Genomic DNA, 27,935 nt, shown 5'->3' on the forward strand with positions numbered 1-27,935 from the left:
TCTCTTTCTCTCTCTCTTTAAACATTTATATCTCTTCTTGGTCTTAAAGAGGAGGAGGAAAAAATGCTGTGTTTGCTTTGCCTTCCTCTTTGAGACTCTTCTTTCTCTTTTTGTCTTTTCTTTTGCCTTCCCATGTTCATACATATTTGCTTTAATGCACTAGAATAGCAATTACATGCATTGCTTTTTATTTCACTAATTAAAAGAAAAGGATCACTACAACTCTAGCTAGCTATACATCATTCAAACGTTATTGATATTTCATGTCTTTCATTAGGTAAAGATCATGTTACGAACATGAATATATTTTCATGATCTGATGCAGAGATTTGATTTTGATTCCTTTATTTAATTTTTAGAATAAAAGGGCAAAACAAAAAAACTTTATTCTTCTTCACAGGACTGGTCTTGGTTGGTAGGTAATTGGTCCCCATTCTTTACTTGCTTCATTATCCTTTAAATTACATTTAATTTATATCTAGGACATGTTTGATTCTCATCTAGTACATTACAATCGCCTACTTTAGATTTATGCTACTTTGGATCCCAATTATTCACTGTAAATTAAGATTATGGTTTCATTTGCTTTGCATGCATGATGCACTTGTTACGTAAGAACTTTGCCACCTTTGAAAACACAACAATGAAACTCAATTATAATTGAAGTTGGAGCAATGATTTTTTTAGAATAAGTAACAAGAAACTCAGTACACTGATACTTGATTGGTTCATGCAAGTTGCTTGCTTTCAATTATTCGATGTCTAATTTAAGTTAAAATCATAAATATATATAAATATATTTATATATACTTCATGAGTTCATCTACATGAAAGCCATCCACATTGATTGGCTCACATGAAATTAATGGAAAAAGGGTACAAGATGAGGGTCCAACAACAAAGTCATAAATTGAGAAAAAGCATGCAGTTCCATGGTAAAAGATAATAAGAAAAGCAAAGGATCCATGGCATGCATGCAACCCACTGAGATTTTTCAGTCACTATACTCAAGACATATATATTTGAAGATAATAATGTACAAAGTTATGGGGCCATGCATGCACTACAAGTTCAAGTGAGCCTTGAAGGAGAAGTAAATTGAATTGTAACTTATAAACTTCACTACTCATTGATGAACATACAAAGCTCTAAAGCAGGAAAAGAGAGAGTTGGAAGAAGAAGCAGCAAAAGAAGCAAAGAGTTCAACTTTGGGAAATGAGAGGGAGATAAAGAAAGAGATTCAAGGTCATATGATACAAGAGCACTCTTTCCCATGTGAATGAGGGGGCCATGAACTTCTCTTTTATTATCTTTTGAAGTGGAAGGCTACCCCACAAACACAATCAAAGAACAAGAACACACACTCTCTCTCTTAATCCCTTTGCTTTGCTTTTGAGAGAGAGGTCCTTCTCTTTAGGACTCAAAAGGAAAAAGAGTGAGAGAATATGGAGCATTTGCATTTGCATGGTCATTGGTCATTTGGTCCTATCCTCCATTGTAAGGCTATGAAAGAGAAGGAATAAAGCAGACAAAAGCTACAATGATTCCTCTCTCCACAACATAGCTAGCTATATACTTGTATATATATATATATATATATTATTAATATGGTTATCATTGCCACTATAATTACCATATATTCTTATACAATGGTATATATGGAGAGGGACATGATCATTCACTCATGCATGGTGCCTTGTTGTGTGTTTGAGCTCTTGTATTTGTTTCTTTTTTTTTGTTGAATATTATAAGAAGTTTCAGAACATAATAATTCACCCATAATCACTTCTCTCTACTTTGTTACTGATCCAAATGCATGTGTACATTCAGTGGATTAAATTTACTACCAAACTTTTTATTCCATTTGCCACTAAATGTGTGTATAGTACATTCAGTTATTATTATAATGATTTTTATATAATTTTTTAAATGCGCATTCTCATTCTCTTTTTGTGTTTAGTAGGTAGATATACTTCTAGTTAATGAGAAGGACCTTAATTGCCATTAATGTAGATCTATGGTGATGACATAATTAAGTACATAATTATATATAAATTAATAAATGTGAAGAAAAATAAGTTGTGTATTTGCTTCTTTTGTTTAATAAAATTATGATTTATTCACTTTGTTTAAATAAATAAATAAATATGAAAAAAAGTCTCAAGTCTCAACAATACAATTAAAAATTAGAAGAGAATCAAATACTCGACTTTCCATTTGAGAAGTATATACGTACATAAAATTATTTTTAATTTATATAGTCTAACCAAATATTTTATTTTATTTTTCATCTTGTCTTCTCATTCATTTTCATCTTTAAAAATGATTTTCATTGTTTCTTCTGAATATATATATATGATTTAAACATATAATTGTATTTGTCAACTTTTTCAAATCTACTCAAAATCTAGGAATGGGTGAGCAAGTTTTGCCATATTATTATGGTAATATGTTATTAAAATAATTTATAAGGCATTGAAACGCAATAATTATAAAGTCTATGCATATTATTATCACAGATAACAACAAATTAATAAATGAGCGTGACTTATTTTCTTTGCATTAAAGTAGTAGTTTCCGAGTACAATAATATTAGATTTATAAGATGATGTGGACTGAAATGATGGATACTCACAAAGAGTGAGAATCTAAAATTTCATGACAAAGCATGAGAATCGCATTTTTATAAATTTTGAATTTTTTATAAATTTTGAGTTAATTAAAACTTCCCCATTAATGATATATATACAGTGTATATATATATAGTGTACGTTGTATATTAAAATTCTACAATCCCTTATGTCAACAATTTATGTATACTTTATTCAAAAACAATTTATGTATACTTCCTCCTGCAAGCTTGAATTGCATTAATGCAACATTAAAATAGGTTTTATGCTTTCATTTATTTGAATACAAAAGGAAGTATTGGAGATGACAAATTATTCTTAAATTAAAAAAGGCTACTTTTATTTTACATGAATTAAAGAAAAGGGAATTCAAAATGAAAGCATCAATCTTTCAATTATGCAATTTATTCCCCACACTTTATGTGTCATCAATGTGAGAAACATGATATGGAATTTGATTCCCTGATCAAAATATAGAATATGAATAATAAAATAATAGTTTATTTTAATCAATTTAAAGTCTAAAAATTAATTCCAAGAAGAGTTACTTAATTTAATCTTATTTATGATATTCATTTAAGCTCAAAATCTTGGAATACCAACTTTAATTAATTGTAAGTTATTTGGGCATGATATAAGTAAATCTTATTTTACTCTTAATTAAGTATTTATTTTCTAAAAAATTGATGTATTTTGCAGATGAATATGATTAAATAAGATTAATGGTTTTACTTTTATATTCAATTATCAAGACTGAGTATTAGCAAAAGTAAACTCAGGGGCTCAAGAGAAAAGCTATTAAAGCAATTGCTTTATGTCTTCTAATTTAATTTAAAGACCTCATCATTAATTTTGAAGCCTTAATTATTTTTAATAATAATTGCAAAGTCTTAAAATTTTGGAGGTGCTAATTATTTATTTTTAATAAATTTAGATCTATTTTTTTAAAATTTAATGCTTAATTAGTACCATATAATCTCAACTAACTTTTCATTAGTCTATACCTTCTTCTCCCACTGCCTTCTTAAAATTTATTTTCCCTCTCTACCATCTTCAACAACCTATTTTGAAAATAGTGTACTTTTTAAATAAATAATTTAGCACTCATTTCTCTAATAAATAAATACAAAATAATTAATTTATTTATATTATTTGTTCCCTTCTTCTTGAGTTTCTCCTCACAAATTCAAAATACATTTATTTATTATAAGTTTATCAAAGCCTGGTAATTTGTAAAGGATTAACAACATCTCATGTAAACAAATTTAAATAAAAATTAATTTTTATTAAATAAATTAGAACTCAAATGATGAAATTTAACTTTACTCCTTTAATTAACTAGCAAAGTAACACAAAACTACAAATTCCAAAACCATGATAAAAAGGAACAACAATTCCCTTATCCAATCCCCAATCCATACCCCTCCTTCCCTCTCTCTCCCACTCTCTTTTCAAACTACCCTTTATTCCAACCTCTGTTCTCCCTACTCAAAGCAAACAGCAACCCACAAAAGAAAAAGATTAAAAAAGATAAAAGATAAACAAAAAAAGAAAAAGAACAAAAAATAATAATAATACATAAATACACAAACAAGTCCCCCTCTTCTTCTGCCATCAACAAAAACAGAGAGAAAACAAAGACTACTATACTACTACTTCCCTTATCCTTCTTCCCTTCCTCTTCAATGACAAGTCTTCTCTTCAGTACTCATGGCCCACTTCATCATCTCACTCCCTTGCACCTTCCTAGATTATTCCCCTTCCTTTTCCTCTCTCTCTTCTCTCATATATCTCCTCCATCCTCTTCTAACCACCTTCTATAGTTCTATCTCTCCCTTCACTTCCACAAATGAAACCTCTTCTTCTTCTTCTTCTTCCTCCCCTCCTCACCTTGCTTTTATCTTCTCCTCTCACTGTTTCAGCATCTACTACCACTCTTCTTTCTGATGCCATTGCTTTGTCTTCACTTATAACCACCTTCCACTCCCCAACTTCATCCCTTCTCCTCTTGGGACACTTCCAACCTTCACTCTGTCTGTTCTTGGTCTGGTGTTCACTGTAACAATGGCCGTGTCATTTCTCTCAATCTATCCAACCTCAATATCTCATCAACATCCACCACCCTCTCCATCTCCGGCCTCTCTTCCCTCCTCAACCTTTCTCTTTCCAACAATGCCTTTGACTGCAATATAGAGCTTTCCGACATGCCTAATCTTCTTTATCTCAACATCTCCATGAACCAATTCAATGGCAACCTCAACTGGAACTACTCCTCATTGCAAAACTTACAAGTGTTTGATGCGTATGACAACAATTTCACTTCTCTTTTGCCTGTAGGAGTTGCATCATTGACAAAACTACAGTACTTAGACTTTGGAGGCAACTACTTCTACGGTGTGATTCCAGCGAGCTATGGGAGTTTGCGGAGTTTGGAATATCTACAACTAGCAGGCAATGATCTTCGAGGTAGAATCCCCAGTGAGCTAGGTAATTTATCGAGTTTAACTGAGCTCTCCCTCGGCTACTACAACACTTTTGAAGGTGGCATTCCATCAGAGCTCGGTAAATTATCGAGCTTAGTCACACTAGACCTTTCCAAATGCAGCCTTGATGGTGTGGTTCCATGGCATTTGGGAAACTTGATCAATCTCAACACACTCTACCTTCACTCCAATCTCTTATCCGGTAACATCCCTTCTTCCATCGGCAATCTAACAAGCTTATTGTATCTTGATCTTTCCAACAATGCACTCACTGGAGAAGTCCCCGGAGAGCTTGCTAATCTCCGAGAGCTTCGCCTTCTCAACCTTTTCATGAACCGGCTTCACGGTTCATTGCCGGAGTATCTCGCTGACATGCCTAATTTGGAGACTCTTGGTCTGTTCATGAACAACTTCACTGGTGTTATCCCGGAGAAACTTGGGTACAATGGCAAGATTGAGCTGTTAGACCTATCGTCTAACAAGTTAACTGGTATTGTCCCAGACTCACTCTGTTCATCCAATAAGCTAAGAGTGCTCATTCTTTTCAACAACTTCTTGTTTGGCGCCATTCCTGAGAGCTTAGGCAAGTGTTTGAGCTTGTCAAAGGTGAGGCTGGGCCAAAACTATCTCAATGGAAGCATTCCTTCTGGTCTTCTTTACTTGCCCAAGCTCTACTTGTTAGAACTTCAGAACAACTACTTGACTGGTCTTTTATCTGAAAGCAACAACAACACTGATAGTTCAAGCTTGTTAGCTCAACTGAACTTATCAAACAATCAACTTTCAGGTGCTATACCTTCCTCAATTTCACTCCTTTCTTATCTGCAAACAATGCTGCTGACCGATAACCATCTGGAAGGCGCCGTGCCGGCTTCAATCGGGCAATTGCACGAGCTCGTAAAGCTCGATCTCAGCCGGAACTTGCTCACCGGTTCAATCCCTCCAGAGATCTCCAATTGTTCTCAGCTCACTTACTTAGACCTCAGCCAGAACAATCTCTCCGGCGAAATCCCACCGGAGATATCAACCATTGAAATACTCAACTACTTGAACCTTTCAAGAAACCATTTGAGCCAGTCTATACCAAAAACAATCGCCGGAATGAAGAGCCTGACTTCCGCTGATTTCTCCTTCAATGACTTCTCCGGCAGGCTGCCGGACACTGGCCAATTCTCTTACTTCAATGCCTCTGCATTTGCCGGAAATCCTCGCCTATGTGGCGACATCCTGAACAACCCCTGCAACTTCTCCGCATTCTCAACAACCACCGGATCAACAACAACCAGCACAACATCAACAGCAACAAAACACGTCCCGGGGGACTTCAAACTAGTGTTTGCTCTCAGTCTTCTCGTATGCTCACTGATCTTCGCCATCGCCGCCATAATCAAAGCCAGAGCATACAAACAGGGAAGCAACAGCAGCAACAAGGCGGGAGTTTGGAAGCTGACAACATTCCAAAGAGTAGAATTCACCATCTCCGACGTGCTAGACTGCATGAAAGACTGCAACGTGATCGGGCGCGGTGGCGCAGGGGTGGTGTACATCGGTCGAACACCTACCGGGCATGAATTCGCAGCGAAAAGACTACTAGGATTCAACACCAGCGGCCATGACCATGGATTCAGAGCAGAGGTGAAAACGATGGCGAACATCAGGCACAGAAACATAGTGAGATTGTTAGGGTTTTGCTCGAATTCGGAGATGAACGTGCTGGTGTATGAGTACATGAGGAATGGGAGCTTGGGGGAGGTGTTGCATGGGAAAGGAGGAGGGTTCTTGGGTTGGGACAGGAGGTACAGGATAGCGATAGAGGCAGGCCGAGGGTTATGTTACCTGCACCATGACTGTAAGCCGATGATCGTGCATCGAGATGTGAAATCGAATAATATATTGTTGGATTCGGAGTTTGAAGCTCATGTAGCTGACTTTGGCCTCGCTAAGTTGTTCCTGCAGGACACTGGTGTTTCCGAGTGCATGTCTGCTATTGCTGGATCATATGGCTACATTGCTCCTGGTACTTTTTCTTCTTCTTTCCTTCTTCTTTTTTTCTTTTTATTTTTATTTTTATTTTATTTTATTTTATTTTTACTGAAGGTTTTGGTTGAGTTTTGATATTTTCTTTTTTTAAAAATATATATATATATATTTTTATAAAGTAGCATGGGTTTGATGGATTTGATTTTATGTTTTGATTTAGATTTAGTATAGGACTGACTAGTCAGATCAGGGGCAGGTGCAGGATACTGAGGTTAAGATTTTAAAGTTTGACATTGTCTGTAGTAAAAAAAAGTTTGGCATTGCTTTAGCCAGAAAATTATTTTTACTTAGTTTGAAAAAAATTATTTTTCTTATCATCAGTTAAGTGAGATCGTACAGGCTTAATGATTAATTTCACTTGATTGTTATATTAAGAAAATATAATTTTTTTTATGTATAAAAAAAATTAAAATTTTTTTCTTTTTAAAAGAAGTTAATTTATCATTGGAACTGATTTAAAATTTTTGGGTTTCAGAAATCTTTTGAGTCAAAATTTTAAAAAAATTTAATTTAGTTAACATTAATCAAAATAAATATTTGAATCATAAAAATTGTGTTTATTTAAATAAAGTTTAAAATTATAGAGAAAGAGTTGGCTGATTAATCTTTGGTCTTTAGGTTGTCAGAGTGCAGCTTAATAAGAAAATTATTAATTTTAATTTATTATTTGATTTTTTTTAATTAAATATGAGATATTATATGAACTGGCATTCAATTTATTTTTTTTTTTTGATAAAAAAATCAATAATTCATAGTCTATAATGTAATGTTAGGCAACCTGATTTTATTTTTTTAAATGAGAATTATTAACTATTTAACTTGATTTTAGATATTGTAATGAAAGAATTTTTTTTCTTTAAGCACTACATTATTTATTTTTTTATATATTTTTAGTAATTTTCCTATTTCATTTTACATAATAATAAACCAGTACTTAATTATATATGTATTTGTATATCATAATATATTTAAGTCTATATTTAAAATTATTAAATAATAAATAAATAAATAAATAAATATATATATATATAAATAAATGCCACTGTTTTTTATACAGTACTTCTATGAGAATTGAAAGCTTGAAGTACCACATCCCAGACAACCTCCCTTCTGTTTTATTATTTATTAACCCCTGCCCTTGATTTCAAATCTTTGATCACAATTATTTCAAAGTCCCTATCAAAAGTTTTCCTTTTTTCCCTACAATAATTCATGATATTTTCTACTTTATTTTCACAATATATAGTAAATATATAACTCTTCAAGCACCACGTGATCACAGCTTTATCTTATGCTATATTATTTATTAACCAATTGACTTGATTTTGCATATCACATAGAACTTTGCAAAACTCTTTCAAAGTCCCTATAAGAATATTTTCTTTCTTTTTTGTCCTTATATATATTATATCAAAAGAATTGTTTTCCAACATGGAGAAGTGTGTTCAGACAGTCACTGGACAGTACCTGCAATAGTAAGTAAGAAGGAGGGTGTGGGCATAATAAATCAAAATGAATGAGAGTGGGGTCCATAAAGTCAGAGCCTGGTCAGCGGCACGTAGACCCATCAATTCTGATCCCCTTTCTGCTTCCGTGCCACCCTCACACCACACAAGACGCCTCCTCCTGACAACCTTCACTTCAACCCCTAATTTCTCCATTTCTAGGGTTTACACTGTATTGCAATGAATATTTCCTTTATATATATGTATATACACAATATATATATATAATAATATTTATTTTTTACATGCAGAATACGCGTATACTCTAAAGGTAGATGAAAAGAGCGATGTATACAGTTACGGAGTAGTGCTTTTGGAGCTCATCACAGGACGGCGTCCGGTTGGAGGGTTCGGAGATGGAGTTGATATAGTACAATGGGCTAAGCGAACCACAGCATGCAATAAAGATAATGTTGCTAGGATTGTTGATTCGAGATTGAGCACATTGCCTATTGATGAAGCCATGCATGTGTTTTTCGTCGCGATGCTTTGTGTTCAAGAGAATAGTGTGGAGAGGCCGACGATGAGGGAGGTGGTGCAAATGCTTACTGAGATCCATCGCCACGCCACATTAGAACAATCTCCGTCTTCTTCTTCGTCTTCTGATCATCAGAAGATTGATAGTCATTGTTATAAGCTCTTTCCGGACCTTTTAACATGATTAGGGTTTAGAGAATTTCATTATATATATATATATAATGTATCATTGATTAATAAGTAATTCTTATGTAATGGTTTGAGTAATTTCTAGGGAGAAATTAATAACATGTAAGAGTGTCTAGTAATCTTCTTTCTTTATTATTAAAGTTAAAAAAAAGAGACATGAAAAAAATATTTAACTAATTACTTTAGGTTTTGACATGAGTAAAGTGATACATGGATTGATGATGTTGTCTAACTCTTTGTGATGCAAAGAAGGCCATATAATGAGTATTGGATGAAACTTTACATTGCACTTTGTCTAAACATCATTCGTATGTTTGATAATTGGTCTCATGCATGCATGCTTTTGGTTGTGGGTGGTATGAATGATCCTTTTGGTTTGATTTCTTGTTTTGAATGTCTCCTTTCTTTGTTGAATGATAACATTAATTTTGATCAGATTAATTTATAATTTGTTTGTGTGTGTTATGGAGTGACTAAAAAGGCTTGTCTTAATGACTATATTATATTGATTCCTCCATAACAAAAATATGTCCTTCGTTTATGGAGCAAGGAAAGAAAATCATTGTGTTATGTATGTCACAGTACTTGGGTGCAATTTTAATACCATAATTGTGAAGAGTACGTCTCTAAACTCATGGAAACATGCTGTTTCATTTTAACCGAATCAAATAAAATCATACCACTTTGGAATTTATAAGAGGTGATGAATCTGATGATCCTACCTATAAATATCCAAAAAGTCAGTGTTTTTCTTTTTATATAAATTTCTTAAAAAAACTTTTTTTTATATAAAAACAAAACTCTATTTGTTAAGAAATTAAAGATTAATAAAATGGGCCCATTTGTGAACGAAATGTTTATGGCCAAGGTTGAGGTGTTTTACAAGGCTAATGTACCCTCTTAGAGACACCATAGTTCTTACTCAGTTTTAAAAAAAACAATTTAATTCTTTAAATAGGACCCTCTAAATGTCAAAATCTTCCTGTTAAGTCTTTCTTTCTTTTTTCAATTTATATGTTTACTCCTTTTATTATCATAATTTGAAAATGTTAGTCCTAACAACCACTACTTAGTGTAGTGATATATGTTACTTGGATAGTGAATGAGCTGACTCAGAGTCGAATCCCTGGGTCGGCAGCACTATACATATACTATAGATACTATATAAATATTGTAGTGGTAATGTTTATTCACTATTTATGGATCCTATGTGGGAGAATGTCGTTTCCCTCCCCTCCAGAGTAGCAGGACAGGGGGGATTTATTAACTTGGTTTGGTTTCTGAAATATCTCCTGGGCGTGCACATGGTAGGAATATAATTGTCCCCATGTGATGTCTGGCCAAGTTAATAAATCTCTAAAGGATCGTTAAGCCACCATAATTGGTGCATCTGTGTACATGTCTGTCTCTTGACAGCCCATTGTGGGCGGCGTTTGTCATCTTTGTCAGAAAAAAAAAATGTTAGTCATTAGGTTTTGCGTTAGTAATTAATCAAGACCTTTGTTTCTGCTCACTAGATGAAGAAGTTGATGGGCATTAATTTTTCAGCTCATTAAGAAGTAAAATTCAGCTTCAAAGCAGATTCCAAGACCTCCTTGACACCATCCAGAAGAACAGCTAGGTTATACTAGAGAAGCTGAGATGTAGTATTACCAGCATTGGTGATGCGGTTTTAGAAACACTAGAGCCACAATATTGTATAAGAACAATTTGTTATTCCTAAATTTTCTAGGATCAACTAATGGACTAAATCTTTCCCGCTTACTCTACATAAATACTGTTTTTTTAAATTAATATAAATATGGTTTCAATTTTGTCCATATATTATCTAGAAAAAAAACAATGTTGTTGAGAAGTAGGCTCTAAATTCTTATAATCATTTTGTACTATCTGTACTGAATTAATAATAGCAGTTTGAAATTTATAAGAGTTGACTTGCTCTGTAAAATCCAAAATTTCAGTGTTATATTAATATAATATTTTATAAAAATATAACTCTAATTTATTTGTTGGGAAAATCATGGAAAGAAGTGTCTCTATTTTTAAATGTAGGATATATTTGCGTTCACTACTCCCCATTTCTAATTAATTTAATTTGAATACATTTGGATTTACTGGTAATCAAGGCAACCACTCTCTGCTGTGGCTTGAGATATTTGTGGGTAGAGATTTTCAAGAGATCACCTCCTGAAAGACAAAAAAATTTTCAATTAGTTAGTTTGGGATAGTAAAATTCTTATGCTAGCTAAACAGGAGGTGTAACAAACTGTTGGAAAATATTTTGTCTTTAGAGCAGGAGAAAGAACGGGATGAAAATTAAAGGATGACTGAGGCGTGCAAACGCACTGTCTTTAAGAACAAATTCTCCTCCTTTTTGCAGTGCGATAGGAAATGCAGACGGCGTTGTTCTCCCAGGGTACAATAGTCAGGTTCTCTGGTAGCGCACCAGAACAGAGAATCAACGAGTGTTCAGATTTGAGATTTAGGGAAAAGATGAAGGAGATAAGAAAAATCAATGAGACTCAAAAAAATGACCGGTTCTCGAAGAGTCACGGCGAAAGGTGAAGAGGCACGGCGAAACTGGAAAGCTGTTCGTGGGAATGTTTTGAAACAAATATGGGCCTAATGTATATGGGCCCTCTAACAATCCACCCCATTTCAAAATATTCAGACAGTTAAAAAAAAGGAAAGGGAACAAATGAAAGTAATGCATCAGTACTAGTACCTTGTGGGCTATGAACTAATTGCTAGAATATATAAGAAGTGACTTACAGGAACTTGGTGAAATAAAATTTCTATGAACCAGCATTTCCTTGTGTTAAATCACTCGTCTCATAAATCACATTATCTTCTAGAAATCTGAGCAACTCTAATGGGGTTGGCACCTTTCGGCCATGCGCCAAATGCCTGGAATTCATAAATGCTCAAGAAAAACTTGCCTGAGTTTTTCATAGAAAGCGGCCCCACTTTCATACTTATATAGGTGAATCCATCAGGTGTAAAATTGCAATTAAATACACCATTCAAAATTGAACTATGGAATTCATTAAGAATCAAATTCATCCTTTCTACATTGCAATTACACTATACACTATAGGAAGGGATAAGAAATAGATAGTGTATCTCCAAACAACCAATGACTTGTTTTTACCCATATGAACCTATTTCTTGGATTTACCAATTGCATAGGTTGGGTTACTATCATTGTTGAATTTTGTTATAAGAAACAATCCCATTCCCCTCGATGTCTCATACACCAGTTTTCTAGCTACCTAGTGCTTTAGTTAAAGGATCAGCCAGATTTACTTCTAATCTTACATAGTTTAGTGATATCACTCCATCTTCAAGCAATTGCCTAACAATATTATGTCTTAGACGTATATACCTACTCTTACCATTATATGATTTATTCTTAGCTCTGTACATAGCAGCCATGCTATCATAATGAATTGAAACCAAAGGGGTTGGTTTCATCCAAAGAGGAACATCGGCGAGAAAATTCCTAATCCATTCTGCTTTAGTGCCTGTTTTCTCAAGTGCAACAAATTCTGACTCCATTGTTGATTTTGCTGTGCAAGTTTGTTTTGAAGACTTCCAATACACTGCATCCCCTCCTAAAGTGAAAATGAATCCATTTGTTGACTTTGTTTCATTTGAACCTGAAATCCAGTTAGCATCACTATACCCTTCAAATACTACAGGAAAATCAGAATACATTAGTCCAAAATTAATAGTTCCTTTAAAATATTTTAATATCCTGATCAGGGCAATCCAATGATCCTTATTTGGACTATGTGTGTATCCGCTCAATCTGCAAACTGCATAAGCAATGTCAGGACGAATACAGTTCATCAAATATATTAAACTACCAATTACTTGTGCATATTCATTTTGAGATATACTAACTCCTTTATTCTTCCTTAAATAAAAAACACTATCATATGGGGTTGAGACAGGTTTGCAATTAAATTGATTAAACTTCTTTAATATTTTTTCAACATAATTTTCTTGTGAAAGCATTATTCCATCATCTGATTTAGAAATTTTAATTCCAAGAATAAAATGTGCTTCACCTATATATGTCCTTCATATCAAATTTAGATGAAAGAAAATTCTTTGTCTCAACTACTATTTCTAGAGAAGTACCAAATATAAGCATGTCATCTACATATAAACAAATTTTAACACCCACATTGTTAGAAAATTTGTTGTAGATACATTTAACAGATTCATTTATAAAATAACCATTGGAAACTAAAACATGATTAAATTTTTCATGCCATTGTTTTGGTGCTTGTTTGAGCCCATATAAAGATTTCATAAGTTTGCATACCTTATGCTTGTTGTTAGGAATCACATACCCTTCAGGTTGATCCATATATATTTCTTCTTCGAGATTTCCATTTAAAAAGGCTGTCTTAACATCCATTTGATGAATAATTAAATTGTTAATAGCAGCTAATGCAATTAAAATTCGAATTGAAGAAATTCTTGTAACAGGAGTATAAGTATCAAAGTAGTCAATGTCTTTCTTTTGAGAAAATCCTAAAGATACTAATCTAGCTTTCTATTTATCAATAGACCCATCATGTTTAATATTTTCTTAAAAATCCATTTGCAACCTATAGTTTTTGAACCAGGTGGAAGGTCTACTAATTCCCAAGTATGATTAGATAAAATTGATTCTAATTCACTATTAATAGCTTCTTTCCAAAACACAACATCAATAGAGGTGATAGCTTGAGAATAAGGTTGAGGATCATCCTCCACAAGAAATGTAATGAAAGTCATTTCCAAAAACTATGTTCTTTTTCTTGTCCTTTTACTTCTTCTTAATTCAAATTCAGAATTATCAGTGTTCGCAGAATCAGTATTAGGAGAAATATGTGGTGAATGTACAATATTACCAACATGTGATTTCAAAGGAAAAATATGTTCGAAAAAATCTGCATTTTTAGACTCCACAATAGTATTGGGTTCCATAATGTCACTCTTAACAACCATGAATCTATATGCAACACTGTTCAAAGCATATCCAATTAACATACAATCAAAAGTTTTGGGACCAATTTCCCTCTTTTTAGAATCAGGTAATAATACTTTTGCTAAGCAACCCCAAACCTTAAGATATTTTAAATTAGGTGCATATCCTTTCCATAATTCAAAAGGAGTTTTACCAGTTTTCTTAAAAGGAATTCTATTTTGAATATGACAAGTTGATAAAATGGCTTCTCCCCATAAATTATTAAGAGCGCCTGAACTAATTAACATAGCATTCATTGATCATATCCTTAAGAGTTCTATTTTTCCTTTCAGCTATTCCATTAGAAGCAGGTGAGTAAGGGGGAGTTGTCTCATGTATTATACCATGGTTTTCACAAAAGGTTTTCAAAATATTATCTTCATATTCTCCACCTCTATCTGTTCTAAGTCTTGATTTTCTTATTTAGTTGATTCTCAACTTCAGTTTTATATTTTACAAACATTTCACATGCTTCATCCTTTGATCTAAGCAAGTATAAAACAGTATCTAGAGTAATCATCAACAAAAGTAATATAATATTTCTTTCCTCCTCTAGTCATTGAATGTTTTAAATCACCTAAATCAGAATGAATTAAACCTAGTAATTTAGATTCCCTTTCAATAATCTTACAACCTTTTTTGGTAGATTTAGATTCTACACAAATTTCACATTTATCAATTTTATTGGAATCTATCATGTTATGAATCAAGCCTAGTTCTTTCATTTTCTTGATGTATGAAAAATTCACATGTCCCAATCTAGCATGCCATAAATAAATTGAATTCACCATGTAAGTAGAAGAGGATGCTTTAATTCCATTGTTAACATTGAGTACATTGAGAATAAATAAACCTTGACTACAATACCCCTTCCCGATTAGAATTCCAGATTTAGACATTATTAATTTATCTGACTCAAAGGCGACTTTTATTCCAACCTTTCCAAGCAGTGAGACAGATACTAGATTAACACGAAGATCAGGGGCATGCAACACATCATTCAGAAATAAAGTTTTTCCTGATGTAAGTTTTAGAAGTACCTTCCTTTTTCCAAGAACCAGAGAAGGAGATGAATCTCGCATGAATACTTGTTCCTCACCTTTGGCTAAAGGAGTGTAGGATTGGAAAGCATTCCTATCTGCAGAAATATGCCTCGTGGCTCCAGAATCTACGATCCAGTCTTTTGCATCCGCCACCATAAGTGCTTGAGAAACAACAGCTGCTATGACATCATCATTGCCTCCTTCGGTTATGTTGACTTTAGCAATTGTCTCCTTTGGTTCTTTCTTGTAGTGATATTGAGATGCATAATGCCCTGGTTTACCACAAACATAACATGCACCTTTTCTTTTTGTGTGAAAAGTCTGATTAAATTTGAAGCTGTCCTTCTTATATCCGTTGAATCTTTGTACAGAGCCTTTGAATTTATTTCTGGTTCCTTTGAATTTCTTGGGATTCATATTGGAATTATGACTTTTGTTTGATCCTGCTTTAATAAGATTCGCCTTGGATGAGAATTCTTTGATCTTGTCTGCATTATCCCTTTGACGGTTCTTCTCTTCAATTCAGATATGTACAATGATGTCTTCAAGAGTCATGAGTTTCCTTTTATGCTTCAAGTTGTTTTTGTAGTGTTTCCAAGATTTGGGTAGATGTTCAATGAGGAAGCCGGCAATGAATGCATCAGGTAAGATGATTTCTTCATTTTTTAGATCATTGACCAGAACATGATAATCATGAATTTGGGAAGATACATCCTTGTCTTCAGTCATTTGGAAATCAGATAAATTTCCTATTGCATACTTTTGATTCCCGGTATCTTTAACTATGTATTTCTTATGCTGAATCCCAGTTTTCTTTTGTTGTCTTGAGATCGCAGTAGATGTCTTACAGTTCATTTGAGAGTATGTTGAGGATGGTATGATGACAGATCTTGTTTCCTTTCTCCCAGATTGGCAAGGTTTCTGCATAAGCTTTTGATGTTGCCTCCGGCTTTGCTTTAGTCAGAATATGTGTGAGGTTAAACATGTCTAGCACCGAGAACACCTTCTGCTGCCATCATTTGAAGAATGTGCCAGTGAATTGATCAATCTTTCAGACGTTAGGAAGTGACTTAGCGGTGGTCATCGCGTTCTCCATTTGTTCTTAAGAATGTTGGAAAATATTTTATCGTTGGAGCAGGAGAAAGAACGGGATGACAAAACAAGATGACTGAGGCGTGCAAACGCACTGTCCTTAAGAACAAATTCGCCTCATTTTTGCGGTGCGACAGGAAATGCAGACGGCGTTGTTCTCTCAGGATACAACAATTAGGTTCTCTGGTGTCGCACTAGAACAGAGAATCAACGAGTGCTCAGATTTGAGATTAGGAAAATGATGAAGAAGAAAAGAAAAATCAATCATCCAATTTGCAGATGGGTTAGGTTTTATAAATTCCGGACAGCCGCCAAGGCGGAGGGACGCAGAAGACGAAGAGACTAAAAAAATAGTCGGTTCTCGAAGAGTCACGGCGAAAGGTGAAGAGGCACGGCGAAACTGGAAAGCTGTTCGTGACAGAAAGGCGCAAAAAATTAAATAAGATGAAAGGGGTAAAAAAAGGAAAAACCTATTGCGTGACTGCACCTAATAAACCTGGTGTATTCGTGTCCGCATCATGCACCTACGTGAGTTCTGAATTTTTAAGTTAATTTTCGGATCCAAACCCTAAAATTTGCACCCCTCTGCGCACCTGCGCGTAAGAGAGCATAACCACTAAAGCAAGGTTAAATAATAATAAATAGTACTATATATAAAGTGGGTGAAGTTCTTGTAAATAGGCAATGTGGTACTAAACTTTAGTGAGAATGTTTTGAAACAAATATGGGCCTAATGTATATGGGCCCTCTGACACAAACTTCCGAGAATTACATGTTTTTTGTGCCACTCTATTATCAAAATAGTTGATCATTTTTTGTTACGTCCCTTTAACAAAACGAATTTGGAATTATTTTAAATCATATTTTTTTTTGTCTAACAAACTAATTGTACTCTCAGCTTAAGCTTGGGCTTATTGGAGGTATAATTTCTTGGTGTTTTAGGCCTTTTGGAGGTGTAACTTTGAGGTGTAGGTCATGGAGATTTGGAATTTGCTTTTGTGTGTGTGTGTGTGTGTGTGATAACTTGGAACATGTAATAACTTCAAATATTTGCCATGAACGAAATAATCATAAGTTTAATACCAAATAGCTTTCTCCGGTTATTGTTTTGATCAAAATTAATTATGGTTTCCTTTTCTAGATGTTTGTAATTTTAGAAGCAAAATGACTAAAGCTGAAGAGTTTAATCAACTCTACTAAATATAGTATAGAGATATGGGGTCCTGAAAAATGTGATCTTGGTGCACTACACCAATTTCTAGTTATAGAGGTAGACTAAGGAGAGCCAGTTTTCTAAAACCGGCTCTAATGAATGGGGTTAAAAAATTATATCTTACTTTTAGAACTGGTTTAAAGAAACTGGCTCTACAAGTGCTTAAAATATTATAAAAAAACTTAGCCAACCTCACTGTACACCCTTTTCATAGTTAGGGTTGGTGAAAATCCCATCATCTTTCTCAGCCAATCTCGCTGTTCTACCTCATCGACGGTGACAGTGACAGCGATAGCGACGACATCACCGGCTCTTCCTCGTTGATTGCGGTAACTCAAGTAATGCTCTCTTTTATCTCTTTGTTTCTAGGGTTTCGATCACATCAGTTGATGTGGAATGATTCTTCACCTTTTTGCATTAATGCTTGGTCACCTTATCGGATATGGAGTGTGATTAGCATGCTGATTAAATTTTCTTGGATTAGATCTTGGAAGGGGAGCGCATAAATTGCTCGTTTGTGAGATTACATGAGAAATGAGAATTGAGAATGTAGTAGGATCTTGGTTTTAGGGCATTAGAAGTTTTGGCAGTGAGTAAGTCAGAAATGAATAAGAGGAGTTTGGAAGCATTTTCTTAAGAAATAAATTTGAATAGTTTGTCTAGATAGGGGCTTCAAGAAACAAAACTAATTTGCTGATTTTGAATGCATTTTTTTGTTAAACCAATGAGTCAAAGATGTTCATTTGCGATCCTATCTATCATATTGGATTCACGTCACGACAAAATAGTGAGTTAAGTTAAAGAGATATCTAGTCCAACTAGAGTATGGTGAATCAAATATATATATATATATATGCTTCATGATTTGCATTTAGAGTGCTGATAAAAATTCAGCTAGCATAATTTAAGAGGGAGGTTGTGCTATGGATTTAAGTTTAGCATGTTGTATTATCTCACCTTTTGCTTTGATCATTGACTGGTGAAGGAGTTTCTGGCTTTGAACGATCATGGGTTATGCTCAACTTTTTATTGGTCCTACTACTAGTAGTGGCAAGGTGATTGATTTTATTTTAATGTTATCTTGGAAAATTTGTAATATTTGTAGTTCAGATGGATAGGGTGGCTGATAAATTACTGGTTTTGTTGTCGTCAACTTATTGCTCTAGCTTATATCAACACATTGATATTATTCGGGAAGTTTTTAATCTTGATCTTGCTGCAAAATATTTTGATAATCCAGTTGCTATGGGTAATATTGTCTTCTGAGCATGTTCTTGGTGTTTTCCCCCTTGTTCTCCAATGTTTATATGAGTTTTATATGATATTCCGATGTTTGTGCAGATATAAGGGAACTTATTTCCTTGGATGATGTTATGGAGGAACTTGGCCTGGGCCGTAATGGTGGCCTTATTTACTGCATGGAGTATCCTTTTAGTGTAATCTCTGAATTTTTATTGGATTAAATAATGTAAATGGTTGTAAATGGACTATTCTAGTTGTATATTTGATCCTTCATATATGAAACTTTAGCAGTAATACTTTCTTTTTTCCTTTACTCATATTAATTATAGAGTTGGGTTGAAATCTTATTTTCATTATTGAGATTTTTGATAATTGGTGTAATCATAGATATCTGATTAGTTTGCATAGTTGTTTGTTACATTGGATTCCTTAAAGCATCTCCATGCGTCTTGAAGAGAATCTTGATGATTGGTTGGCAGAAGAACTGGATAACTATTTGGATGATGACTATCTTGTTTTTTATTGCCCAGGTTATTTTCTTAATATTCCTGTGTTTTAAACTTTTATTACTTATGGACCTGTTATTGCATTGTGTTAATGACAATTGGGTGGAATTTTTCAATGATCACATATAGAACTTCATACATTATTATCCTTGTATGTTTTGAGTTTCCAATTTGTTCTTCTTCAATTGAATTTCCGTAATATGTTTAATCCTCTATTAGATTATGGTAGATCTTATGGTTCTCAAGGTTTCTTATTGGCAATATAATATGATTTTAAAACTAGTAAGCTTACTTTGGACCATGCAAGTGTATGTACCTTGCACTTACCTTTCTACATTTGCTTTATTATTTATTTGCTTGTATCATTAAAAGTTGGGGCTAATGTGTATTTTGTTATTGTTTGGCAGGGTTATTCCAAAGTCGTTGATGCCAAGACATGTGAGTTTCAGATATAATTAGTCTTAGATTTTATTTTACTAATCTAATAGACCGTAATAATTGCTTTTTACTCATTGTTTCATCCATAACAAGAGTGCACTTCAAGCAATAATAAAGTACATTTTGCTTTAATCTATATGAACCATAGAGAAATTCTTCAATGTAACTTGTGTTCTGTATGAAAATCAAGTTTTTTAGTTGAATTAGGGGTCTCGGCTAAAAGACTATATTACTGTGTTCTGTTCACATTTTTTTTTTAAACTAGAATTATTGAATGAAGCTTCAGAAGTAGTTGCTTTCCCTTCTACGGCAATTTTTGTTGTCAAAGACTAATAATCAATGTTAGTGAAGATTGATAATGAAATGCTATTTGGATCTTGTCTTGGATCTATTGGTATGCTCGAGTTCAAAAAGCTGCCTCTTACACTGGAGATTTTGGCAAGCTAATTCTGAGAATTTTCTATTCTGCGGAATTAGCTACAACATAATAACTCATTCCCTTTTCTCCAAAACATTGTATTGTTGAACAGTCTTCTACATGTTTTTGATGGGCCACTCAAGTTAGATATTTGACTGGAAATGAACGAGAAAGGCTAGATCCTTTGATGTTCATTCCTTGATTGTGGATCTTAGCTTGTATGTTTCAAGTGTTTGTCTTTGTGTTTCTTCATTTTCTTGAGCATCTTTGAGGTGATTTGCCCTTTTTTACCATTTTTTTATTTTCCATTAATAGTTGATGTTTGTCAAAGGATCTTCTTGACTTGTTTGCATCTTTGTCTCTTTGTATTACTTCTCACTGTATCCTGGATAAGTTTTGTTCGTTGATCTTATAAGGCCAAAGGATTGGATAAAGATATCCTTACTTAATTTATTACAATGTATGAAAAGAAATTAAACGATTGCAGATATTGTTCTACAAATCAAAAGGTGGTTGTTTAAATAAAGTTGTGCTTATTATATATAGTATGAACTTGGTGGTATATGTCTACAAAGGGTTGTCTAAAAGTTTTAACAGCAGGTGGAGACTACCAAAATGGTATGTAAGGATGAAATTTTTGGCACTCACTTTTGTTGTAATAAGATGGTGTTCAGTAGTAATAAGACTTCGGTATAAAAGACTTCGGTATAAAACATGGAATTGGCTATCTATTGTTTGGCTTTTCTGTAATGGTTTTCCTGCAACATCTTTATTTGTGATCCTTTGTTGTATCATCTCGATGAAGGACTGAAGCCCATCATTGGTTTGCTTTTGTGATATCTGTATATGCTTTGTAATTGATGCATGTCAACTTGTTGATATCTCATTGCTAATACTGCATTAATGGTTGTGGGGCATGTGCATCAATTGTGGCCTATGTTTGCTTGAGTGCATGAGTACTTTGGTTAGCTTGCTCACCCCTCTTTCATTCTTTTCATTGCAATTTGTTTGAAGATGTTAATCAACTCATATATTTTCTTTTCTGCTTTTTTGTTTTAATTTATTAGGAGCATAAATTTGTTTCTTTTTCCATTAGTATTATGAGAGGTAAATTAGGGTTCTTAATCAAATTGTGTTGTCATCATTGTATGAAAAGTTGAACACTGCAAGATTTAAGAGGTTGATGCCACTGAATTTTTCTGGATTGATGTAATTGCCAATATCTTGAGGTTTTCTAGAAGAATTTTTGCATTCCATGCTTGAGAACCATATTTATATTATTGTACAGGACAATGTCTTTGTGCAAATGGTTTGCTCGATTCAATATCGAGTTATCAAGGCAAATGTTGATGATGCATTCTATGAGTTGCAAAACCCTAGAGAACAGATTCAAGCTTATATGTTTTTGATGGTATTTTTTTTAATGTTCATATAAGAAAATGACCCTGTTATTGTGCTTCTCTTTATATCTCATGACATGACCACCATCATCATAAAATAATGTAGATGTACGGGCTCATGTTCCTAGAATGACTCTAGATGAGCTTTTTGAGCAGAAGAATGATGTGGCACAGGCCGTCTTGGAGGAACTTAAAAAGGTAATTAACTCATTCTTATGGTTAGCTATTACTCCCTTATTTATTTTCAAAAGTGTTTGATTCAGTTTCTATTTTGGTGTGAATTCTTCACCAGTTACTTACTGATGCTCTTGGTTTGTTATATGGTCAAGTGTGTTCATTTCAATGCATATGAATGTCCCATTCTTTTCTTCAAACTTTTAACATTTGGCTGTTTAACTTTGGTTGCTCTTACAATTATATCAAATTCTCCTATCCTATCATGCTCTGTTTTACAATATAATTTCACTTCTCAGTCATGATATTTTGAGTGTGTTTTTCTTTCCTCTGTTCTATAACAATGTTTCTATTGATGGTGGCCATAAGGTGTATATTTTGCCTATGATTTATGTTAGTAACATACTGTTTATTTGTTTTTAGCAGACCACCAGTTTCTATTAGCTCTCTCTCTCAAGTAATCTTGTGTGCCATTAATGTATCAAGTGATGGGAGCCTATAGCTACAACATATTGCAGATTCTCATGGTTGACATAATACCTGATCCCTCGGTGCGCAGAGCAATGAATGAGATAAATGCAGGTTCACTCTTTTCTTTCAATGTTCATGAGATTAAGCATGCATTGTTTGAAATGCATGTTTATATTAATTTTGTAGTCTTCTCTAGCCTAAAATGTAAATGGTGATTTAGTTTTGAATGAGACTCATTTTGACTTATAGAGTTTCATAATAATTATTGTTGATATTGTTGTTAGCTATACTCTCAAGTTATATGCCTACAAACCTTGTTAGATGGGTTTAATTTACCAACCCTGCCTTTTCTTTTCTTGTTGTTTGACCGGGGGCCTGAGTTTCAGACAATTATATCATGCTTGTTAAGAAGATGACTTTGAATTTTTGATGTTCTTGGCATCCAAAGCCTATCAACTGAACATTATTTATTGGCAACCATTTAACTTATTGTTACTGGCTTTCATGATGAAGTAATGATCAGAAACAATTAGCTATTCTGAATTTGGTGCTTGGAATAAGTAAGCATCATTCTGCATAAATTTTGTAGAGTGGGATGATTGGGATGATAATGCTATGAATGATGACTTCTCATTGCAGTTGAAGAATAAGCTTGATAGCAACTCTGAGAAGAAATAGACTCCAGTTGAAGAATGAGCTTGATAGCAACTCTGAGAAGAAATAGACTGTGGAGTCATGGAGCTTGAGAACTAATAGATCAATTGGCTGTCTTCTTAGCAATTCTCTCTTAAAGATAAGATGTTGTGCCAAACTAAGCAGATCTTTTTATGTAAATCATAATCTATAACATGTTCTAGGGTTCTAATATAGAGATTCCAAACACTTGGGCTATGGTTAAATAGAACTTGTTTATCAGGGAATTCAGAGTTTGTATTTTATTTTCTTTTTTAAGCTGGTGAGTTGAATTGCTAGTTTCTTTTGTAAAAAAAAAAAACCAAATTTATGTGTATTTCACTATTTTATTTTGCAAAATAAAAATAAAATGTGAGTTTTTAATTGATTAAAAGCAGGTTTTTAATTGATTAAGTAATATATATTTAATTAAAAACTAATTATTAGGCATGTTTTACGGGGGTTACAGCCGCCTCTAAAATAATAATTAGAAATTTAAAACCGTCTCTAAAAGTATGAGTATTGTTTATAGATGTGGTTATAACCGCTTCTAACCTATTAGTATAATTTTAGAATTTTAATGGTAGAGGCGGTTATAATCGCCTCTAAAACTATAACTAAAGATTTAAAATTTTAATTGTAGAGGCGGTTATAACCATCTCTAAAACTATGAATTAGTTGACCCTAATTAATTGAAATTGTAGAGGCAGTTTTAACCATCTCTATAGGTAGAATATCTTTCGAGGCGGTTATAACCACCTCTAAAAACCGCTTCCTTGGCTATTAATTTACCCCAATGGTTGTATCAAACCGGCTCTAAACTCTAGAGCCAGTTTAGAAGTGGGTGAAAAATTCACCGCTAAAGCTATAGAGCCTGTTTTAACCACCTCTGTAGGTCTTCAAAACTGCCTCTATAGCTCTTTTTTAGTGTAGTGGTGGCATGATGCGTAACTTCAACTTCACGAATAAGTCTAGTGATCACTAACTCCTCCAAGGAGGACTGACTTTTGGCCTCCTTGTCATAGTCTTTGTCACGTAGTCTTTTTTTCTTTTTTAATGTTTTTCACTATGCTCTTTGTGTTTCCCTATTGGTATATTCACCTCTAGTGGATTTGTATATGCACCCCTATTTTATTTGTATATATTTTTTATTTGTATTGTTTTTTAAGCAGAGTTAGAGTTTATTTATTTTCTCAAAACATTTGATGCACTTATGAAATTAATGCATGTGCTTGAAGCTTTTACAGAATGTAGTTTTAGAAATACTAAATTTCTTAGTTTTAAAAATAAAATAAAATAAAATTTTATGAAAAAATATATATGGCAAATGACAAATGTTTGAATTTATATATACTACTCAAGTTTCAACTTTAAACCAGCACCACAATTCGACAAGTGGCAATACCATTAACTTTTTATGTAAAAAGTAGAAGATTTGACTCGCTTCCAAAAAAGAGGTATTTTTACATAATATGTTTTAAAATGACTTTTTCGAATAACGTGGATGCCATGTTGATATCCATATTAGTATCCACATCATTTTTTTTTATCTTTTTTTATATAAAAAAAACTTAATTTCTCTCCATCATTTAAATAATAAATTTAAAACTTAAACCTCAAATAATAAATCGGAAACACTCTCTAACTCTAAATCATAGACCGCAAACCTACCAATCCCTAAACCTAATATTTAATAGGGTTTAGGATTTAAGGTTTATAATTTTGGGTATATAGTTTTATATTATTTGCATATAAGATTTTAGAGTTTTTTAATTTTTTTTTATATAAGTAGGGTTTATAGAGTTTGAATATGAAGTTTATTAAAATAACAATAATGTGGATGATGATGTGGATACCAACTTGACATCCAAGTCATTCAAGAATTCATTATGGACATATAGTAGTGTTTTTTTTTCCCAAGTACGATTGAAGATTTAAGAGGTGTGTATGTGTTGTATATGCCTCATATACAAGGATGAACGGGAAGATACTAGAGCAAAGTGGAACGGAGAGATAGAGCGTAGATTAGGAGTGGCGTGGAGTGGAGCGGAGGGGTATTTTGGAGCGGTGCGGCATGTTGTATATGGCTCATATACAAGGTTTCAGTTTTTCCCTTGATTTGTCTGTTTTCCTCTCCCTAGATCTTCACTGTTTTGTAATGGTCTTATTTTCTATGAATTATATAATTTGGTTATTATTTCATATATATTTTTATGAAGTGTAAGAAGCACCAGAATATTGTAAGAGTGATTTTTAACTATTTATTTATTTCATTTTGGATACAACATGGCTTCAAGGTTTCTATCAGTGTGAGTTTGTTGTTTTAAACTTTTTTTGTTTTATTTTGACTCCGATTAGAATTTGGAGTTCAGTGTTTGATTTTTCCACTATTTTGTTTGTTAAATAATTAGTTTTGTATTTAATTTGGGGTTCAAGGTTTCCATTTTTCCACCTTTTTGTAACTTTGTTTGTTAAGTAATCAGTTTTGTATTGAATTTGGGGTTCATGGTTTATGTTTTTCCACTAGTTTGTCTGTTTTCCTCTCCCTAGATCTTCACTATTTTGTAATGGTCTTATTTTCTATGAATTATGTAATTTGGTTATTATTTCTTTTTTTTAATGAATTTTCAGGGTTTTTAAACTTTATTCTTTCCTTACTTAGTTGCGAATGTTAAGGTTAATATGCAATTGTGATGATTTTCTTTTAATTTATGAAGTGTATGTTTATGTTAATGTTTTCAAGTGAGTATTGTTTTGTCCTTAATTGACTGGAATGTGCAATTTGAGATGCAATTGAGAAGTCATTTTAATGGTGTTGTGTTTGTTGAATTTTCTTTTCATGCACATGTATTTTTTTTTATTAAGTGTACGCTCACCTTTGAATGTATTAGAATAACGTCTTCCCATTCGTTGTTTAAAAGCAACCTAAGCTACGAGCTAATGAGGCTTTTGAGTCCAAAAGTCTGTCCTCAAACCGTTCGGCTTCAAAATGGGCTGGTGGGATTTATAATACATTCAAAGATGATTTCTCTTTGCAGGGTTTTTAAACTGTATTCTGTCCTTACTTAGTTGTGCATGTTAAGGTTAATATGCAATTGTGATGGTTTTCTTTTATTTTATGAACTGTATGTTTGATATTAATGTTTTCAATTGAGTTTTGTTATGTCCTTAATTGACTAGAATGTGCAGTTTGAGATGCAATTGGAAAGTCATTTTAATTGTGTTGTGTTTGTTGAATTTTCTTTTCATGCACATGTATTTTTTTTTATTGAATGTATGCTCACCTTTGAATGTATTAGAGTAGCATCTTCCCATTCGTTGCTTTAGAGCAGCCTAAGCTACGGGCTAATTAGGCTTTTGAGCCCTAAAACCTGTCCTCAAACCGTTCAGCTTCAGAATGGGCTGGTGGGATGCATATTACATTCAAAGAGATTTTCTCCTTGTAAAGTTTTAAACTTTTTTTATTTTATTAAGTGTATGTTTAGGTTAATGTTTTCAATTGAGTTTAATATGCAATTGTGGGACTTTAGTATGTAGGATAGAGTTCATATCTAGGTTACAATTTAGATGAATTACCTTTATTCTTTCTTTCATTTTTTGGGAATGTTCAAATTGATAAGCAATTACAATATATTTTTTGGATACTGTGTTGTTGCTTAATTTTTTCTCCTATCTTTGATGTTTCGACTGTGGGAGTTTAGCATCTAGGTTAGAGTTCATATCTAACATGTAGAGGGCAAGAACTAAGTTATTTATTGGATTTTATTTTAGTATCAGAAGCAGAATTATTTACAATTAAGATGCATTACATTCTACATGGAGTAGAGAGACATGCAAGGTATGTAGACTTTGTTTGTGTAGATCATATATCAAAGATTGAGATCCTAAGCATGGCACAACAGTTGAAAATAACTATGAGTAGAGAGGCATGTAGGTATGTAAACATTGTTTGTGCAGATCAGATATCAAAGATTGAGATCCTAACCATGACACAACAGTTGAGATTAGCTGTAGAAGGGTGTAGGATATGGTGGCTAGATGTAAATAGTGATTGTAGAAAGTTCAGGGAAATTGTAATAGACTTTAGATGCTCTTACAATGGCCATGTCTGTGGATTCCACAAGAAATGCTCATGTCTACATAGATGTTAGAGATAAAGGGGGGCTTCATAGTGAAAACTGATGTATGGATGGTGATATTGGTGGTGCCACTCATGGGACAGATGTTAATACTTCTACATCAATAGACCCTACTGATGAGGATGAAGATCCTTAAGAAAATGACTTGGAGGAGATATTGACAAGGAGATCAGGTAAAGGGAAAAAGGTTGATGAAAAAATTGAGTTTGATGAATCAGACTACAACTTTGATGATGACTTTGATGACGAAATATATGGAGGGGATCCATGTCTACAGCTTTAGTACCTGTGTATGGCCAAAAATAGCCAGACTTAGGTGATGATGACAAATTCCAATCAGACAATAAAGACTCAGATGTTCTACATTCATGTTCATCAACCGATTCAGAAGAAGTAAGACTTGCAAGACCATCCATTTCAGAGTTTAATGAGGAAGTTAAAATGAGAAACCCTCACTTCAAGATTGGTATGAAATTCCGTGACTTCAAACAATTCAAAGAGACAGTGAAAAATTATGGGATTAAAAATAGATATGTTATGAACTTCAAGCCAAACACAAAAAGCAGATGTAAGGCTTATTGTGCAAAAGGCTACCCTTTCTACTTGTGGGCCTTCCCAATGGTGAAGGATGGGACAACTATTTAGATAAAATCAGGGGTGCTGCAGCATGAGTGTGGGAGAGAACATAAGAACAAACATGTGAATGCTAGTTGGATAGAAAAAACATATATGGAGCAATTCAGGGCTGACCTTGCATGGAAGTTGGCTGGGATTATATAA

General features: G+C 33.4%; 2 protein-coding genes across 2 annotated transcripts; both read left to right on the plus strand.

Moving 5' to 3' along the window:
- Positions 1–4,084: 4,084 nt before the first annotated feature.
- Positions 4,085–9,519, plus strand: LOC120255904 (leucine-rich repeat receptor-like serine/threonine-protein kinase BAM1). The gene is made up of 2 exons (XM_039263670.1): positions 4,085–7,130; positions 8,910–9,519. The coding sequence occupies exons 1-2, from the start codon at positions 4,835–4,837 to the stop codon at positions 9,317–9,319; spliced, it is 2,706 nt and encodes a 901-aa protein (XP_039119604.1). The 5' UTR covers positions 4,085–4,834; the 3' UTR covers positions 9,320–9,519.
- A 9,183-nt stretch (positions 9,520–18,702) lies between these two features.
- Positions 18,703–22,051, plus strand: LOC120255905 (GPN-loop GTPase 3-like). Its single transcript, XM_039263671.1, has 6 exons — positions 18,703–18,749; positions 18,844–18,944; positions 19,037–19,131; positions 19,395–19,467; positions 21,806–21,897; positions 21,992–22,051. The coding sequence occupies exons 1-6, from the start codon at positions 18,703–18,705 to the stop codon at positions 22,049–22,051; spliced, it is 468 nt and encodes a 155-aa protein (XP_039119605.1).
- Positions 22,052–27,935: the final 5,884 nt, after the last annotated feature.

This window comes from Dioscorea cayenensis, unplaced genomic scaffold, assembly GCF_009730915.1.
Source record: "Dioscorea cayenensis subsp. rotundata cultivar TDr96_F1 unplaced genomic scaffold, TDr96_F1_v2_PseudoChromosome.rev07_lg8_w22 25.fasta BLBR01001234.1, whole genome shotgun sequence".
Taxonomy (NCBI): domain Eukaryota; kingdom Viridiplantae; phylum Streptophyta; class Magnoliopsida; order Dioscoreales; family Dioscoreaceae; genus Dioscorea; species Dioscorea cayenensis.

Excerpts from the sequence above, each read along its gene's own strand:
- LOC120255904 (XM_039263670.1), top strand. The coding sequence starts at position 4,835 with ATGCCTAATCTTCTTTATCTCAACATCTCCATGAACCAATTCAATGGC. Across the intron at positions 7,131-8,909 it reads ATATGGCTACATTGCTCCTG|AATACGCGTATACTCTAAAG; the intron begins GTACTTTTTCTT and ends TTTTACATGCAG.
- LOC120255905 (XM_039263671.1), top strand. The coding sequence starts at position 18,703 with ATGGGTTATGCTCAACTTTTTATTGGTCCTACTACTAGTAGTGGCAA. Across the intron at positions 18,945-19,036 it reads TGATAATCCAGTTGCTATGG|ATATAAGGGAACTTATTTCC; the intron begins GTAATATTGTCT and ends ATGTTTGTGCAG. Across the intron at positions 21,898-21,991 it reads TCTTGGAGGAACTTAAAAAG|TTACTTACTGATGCTCTTGG; the intron begins GTAATTAACTCA and ends ATTCTTCACCAG.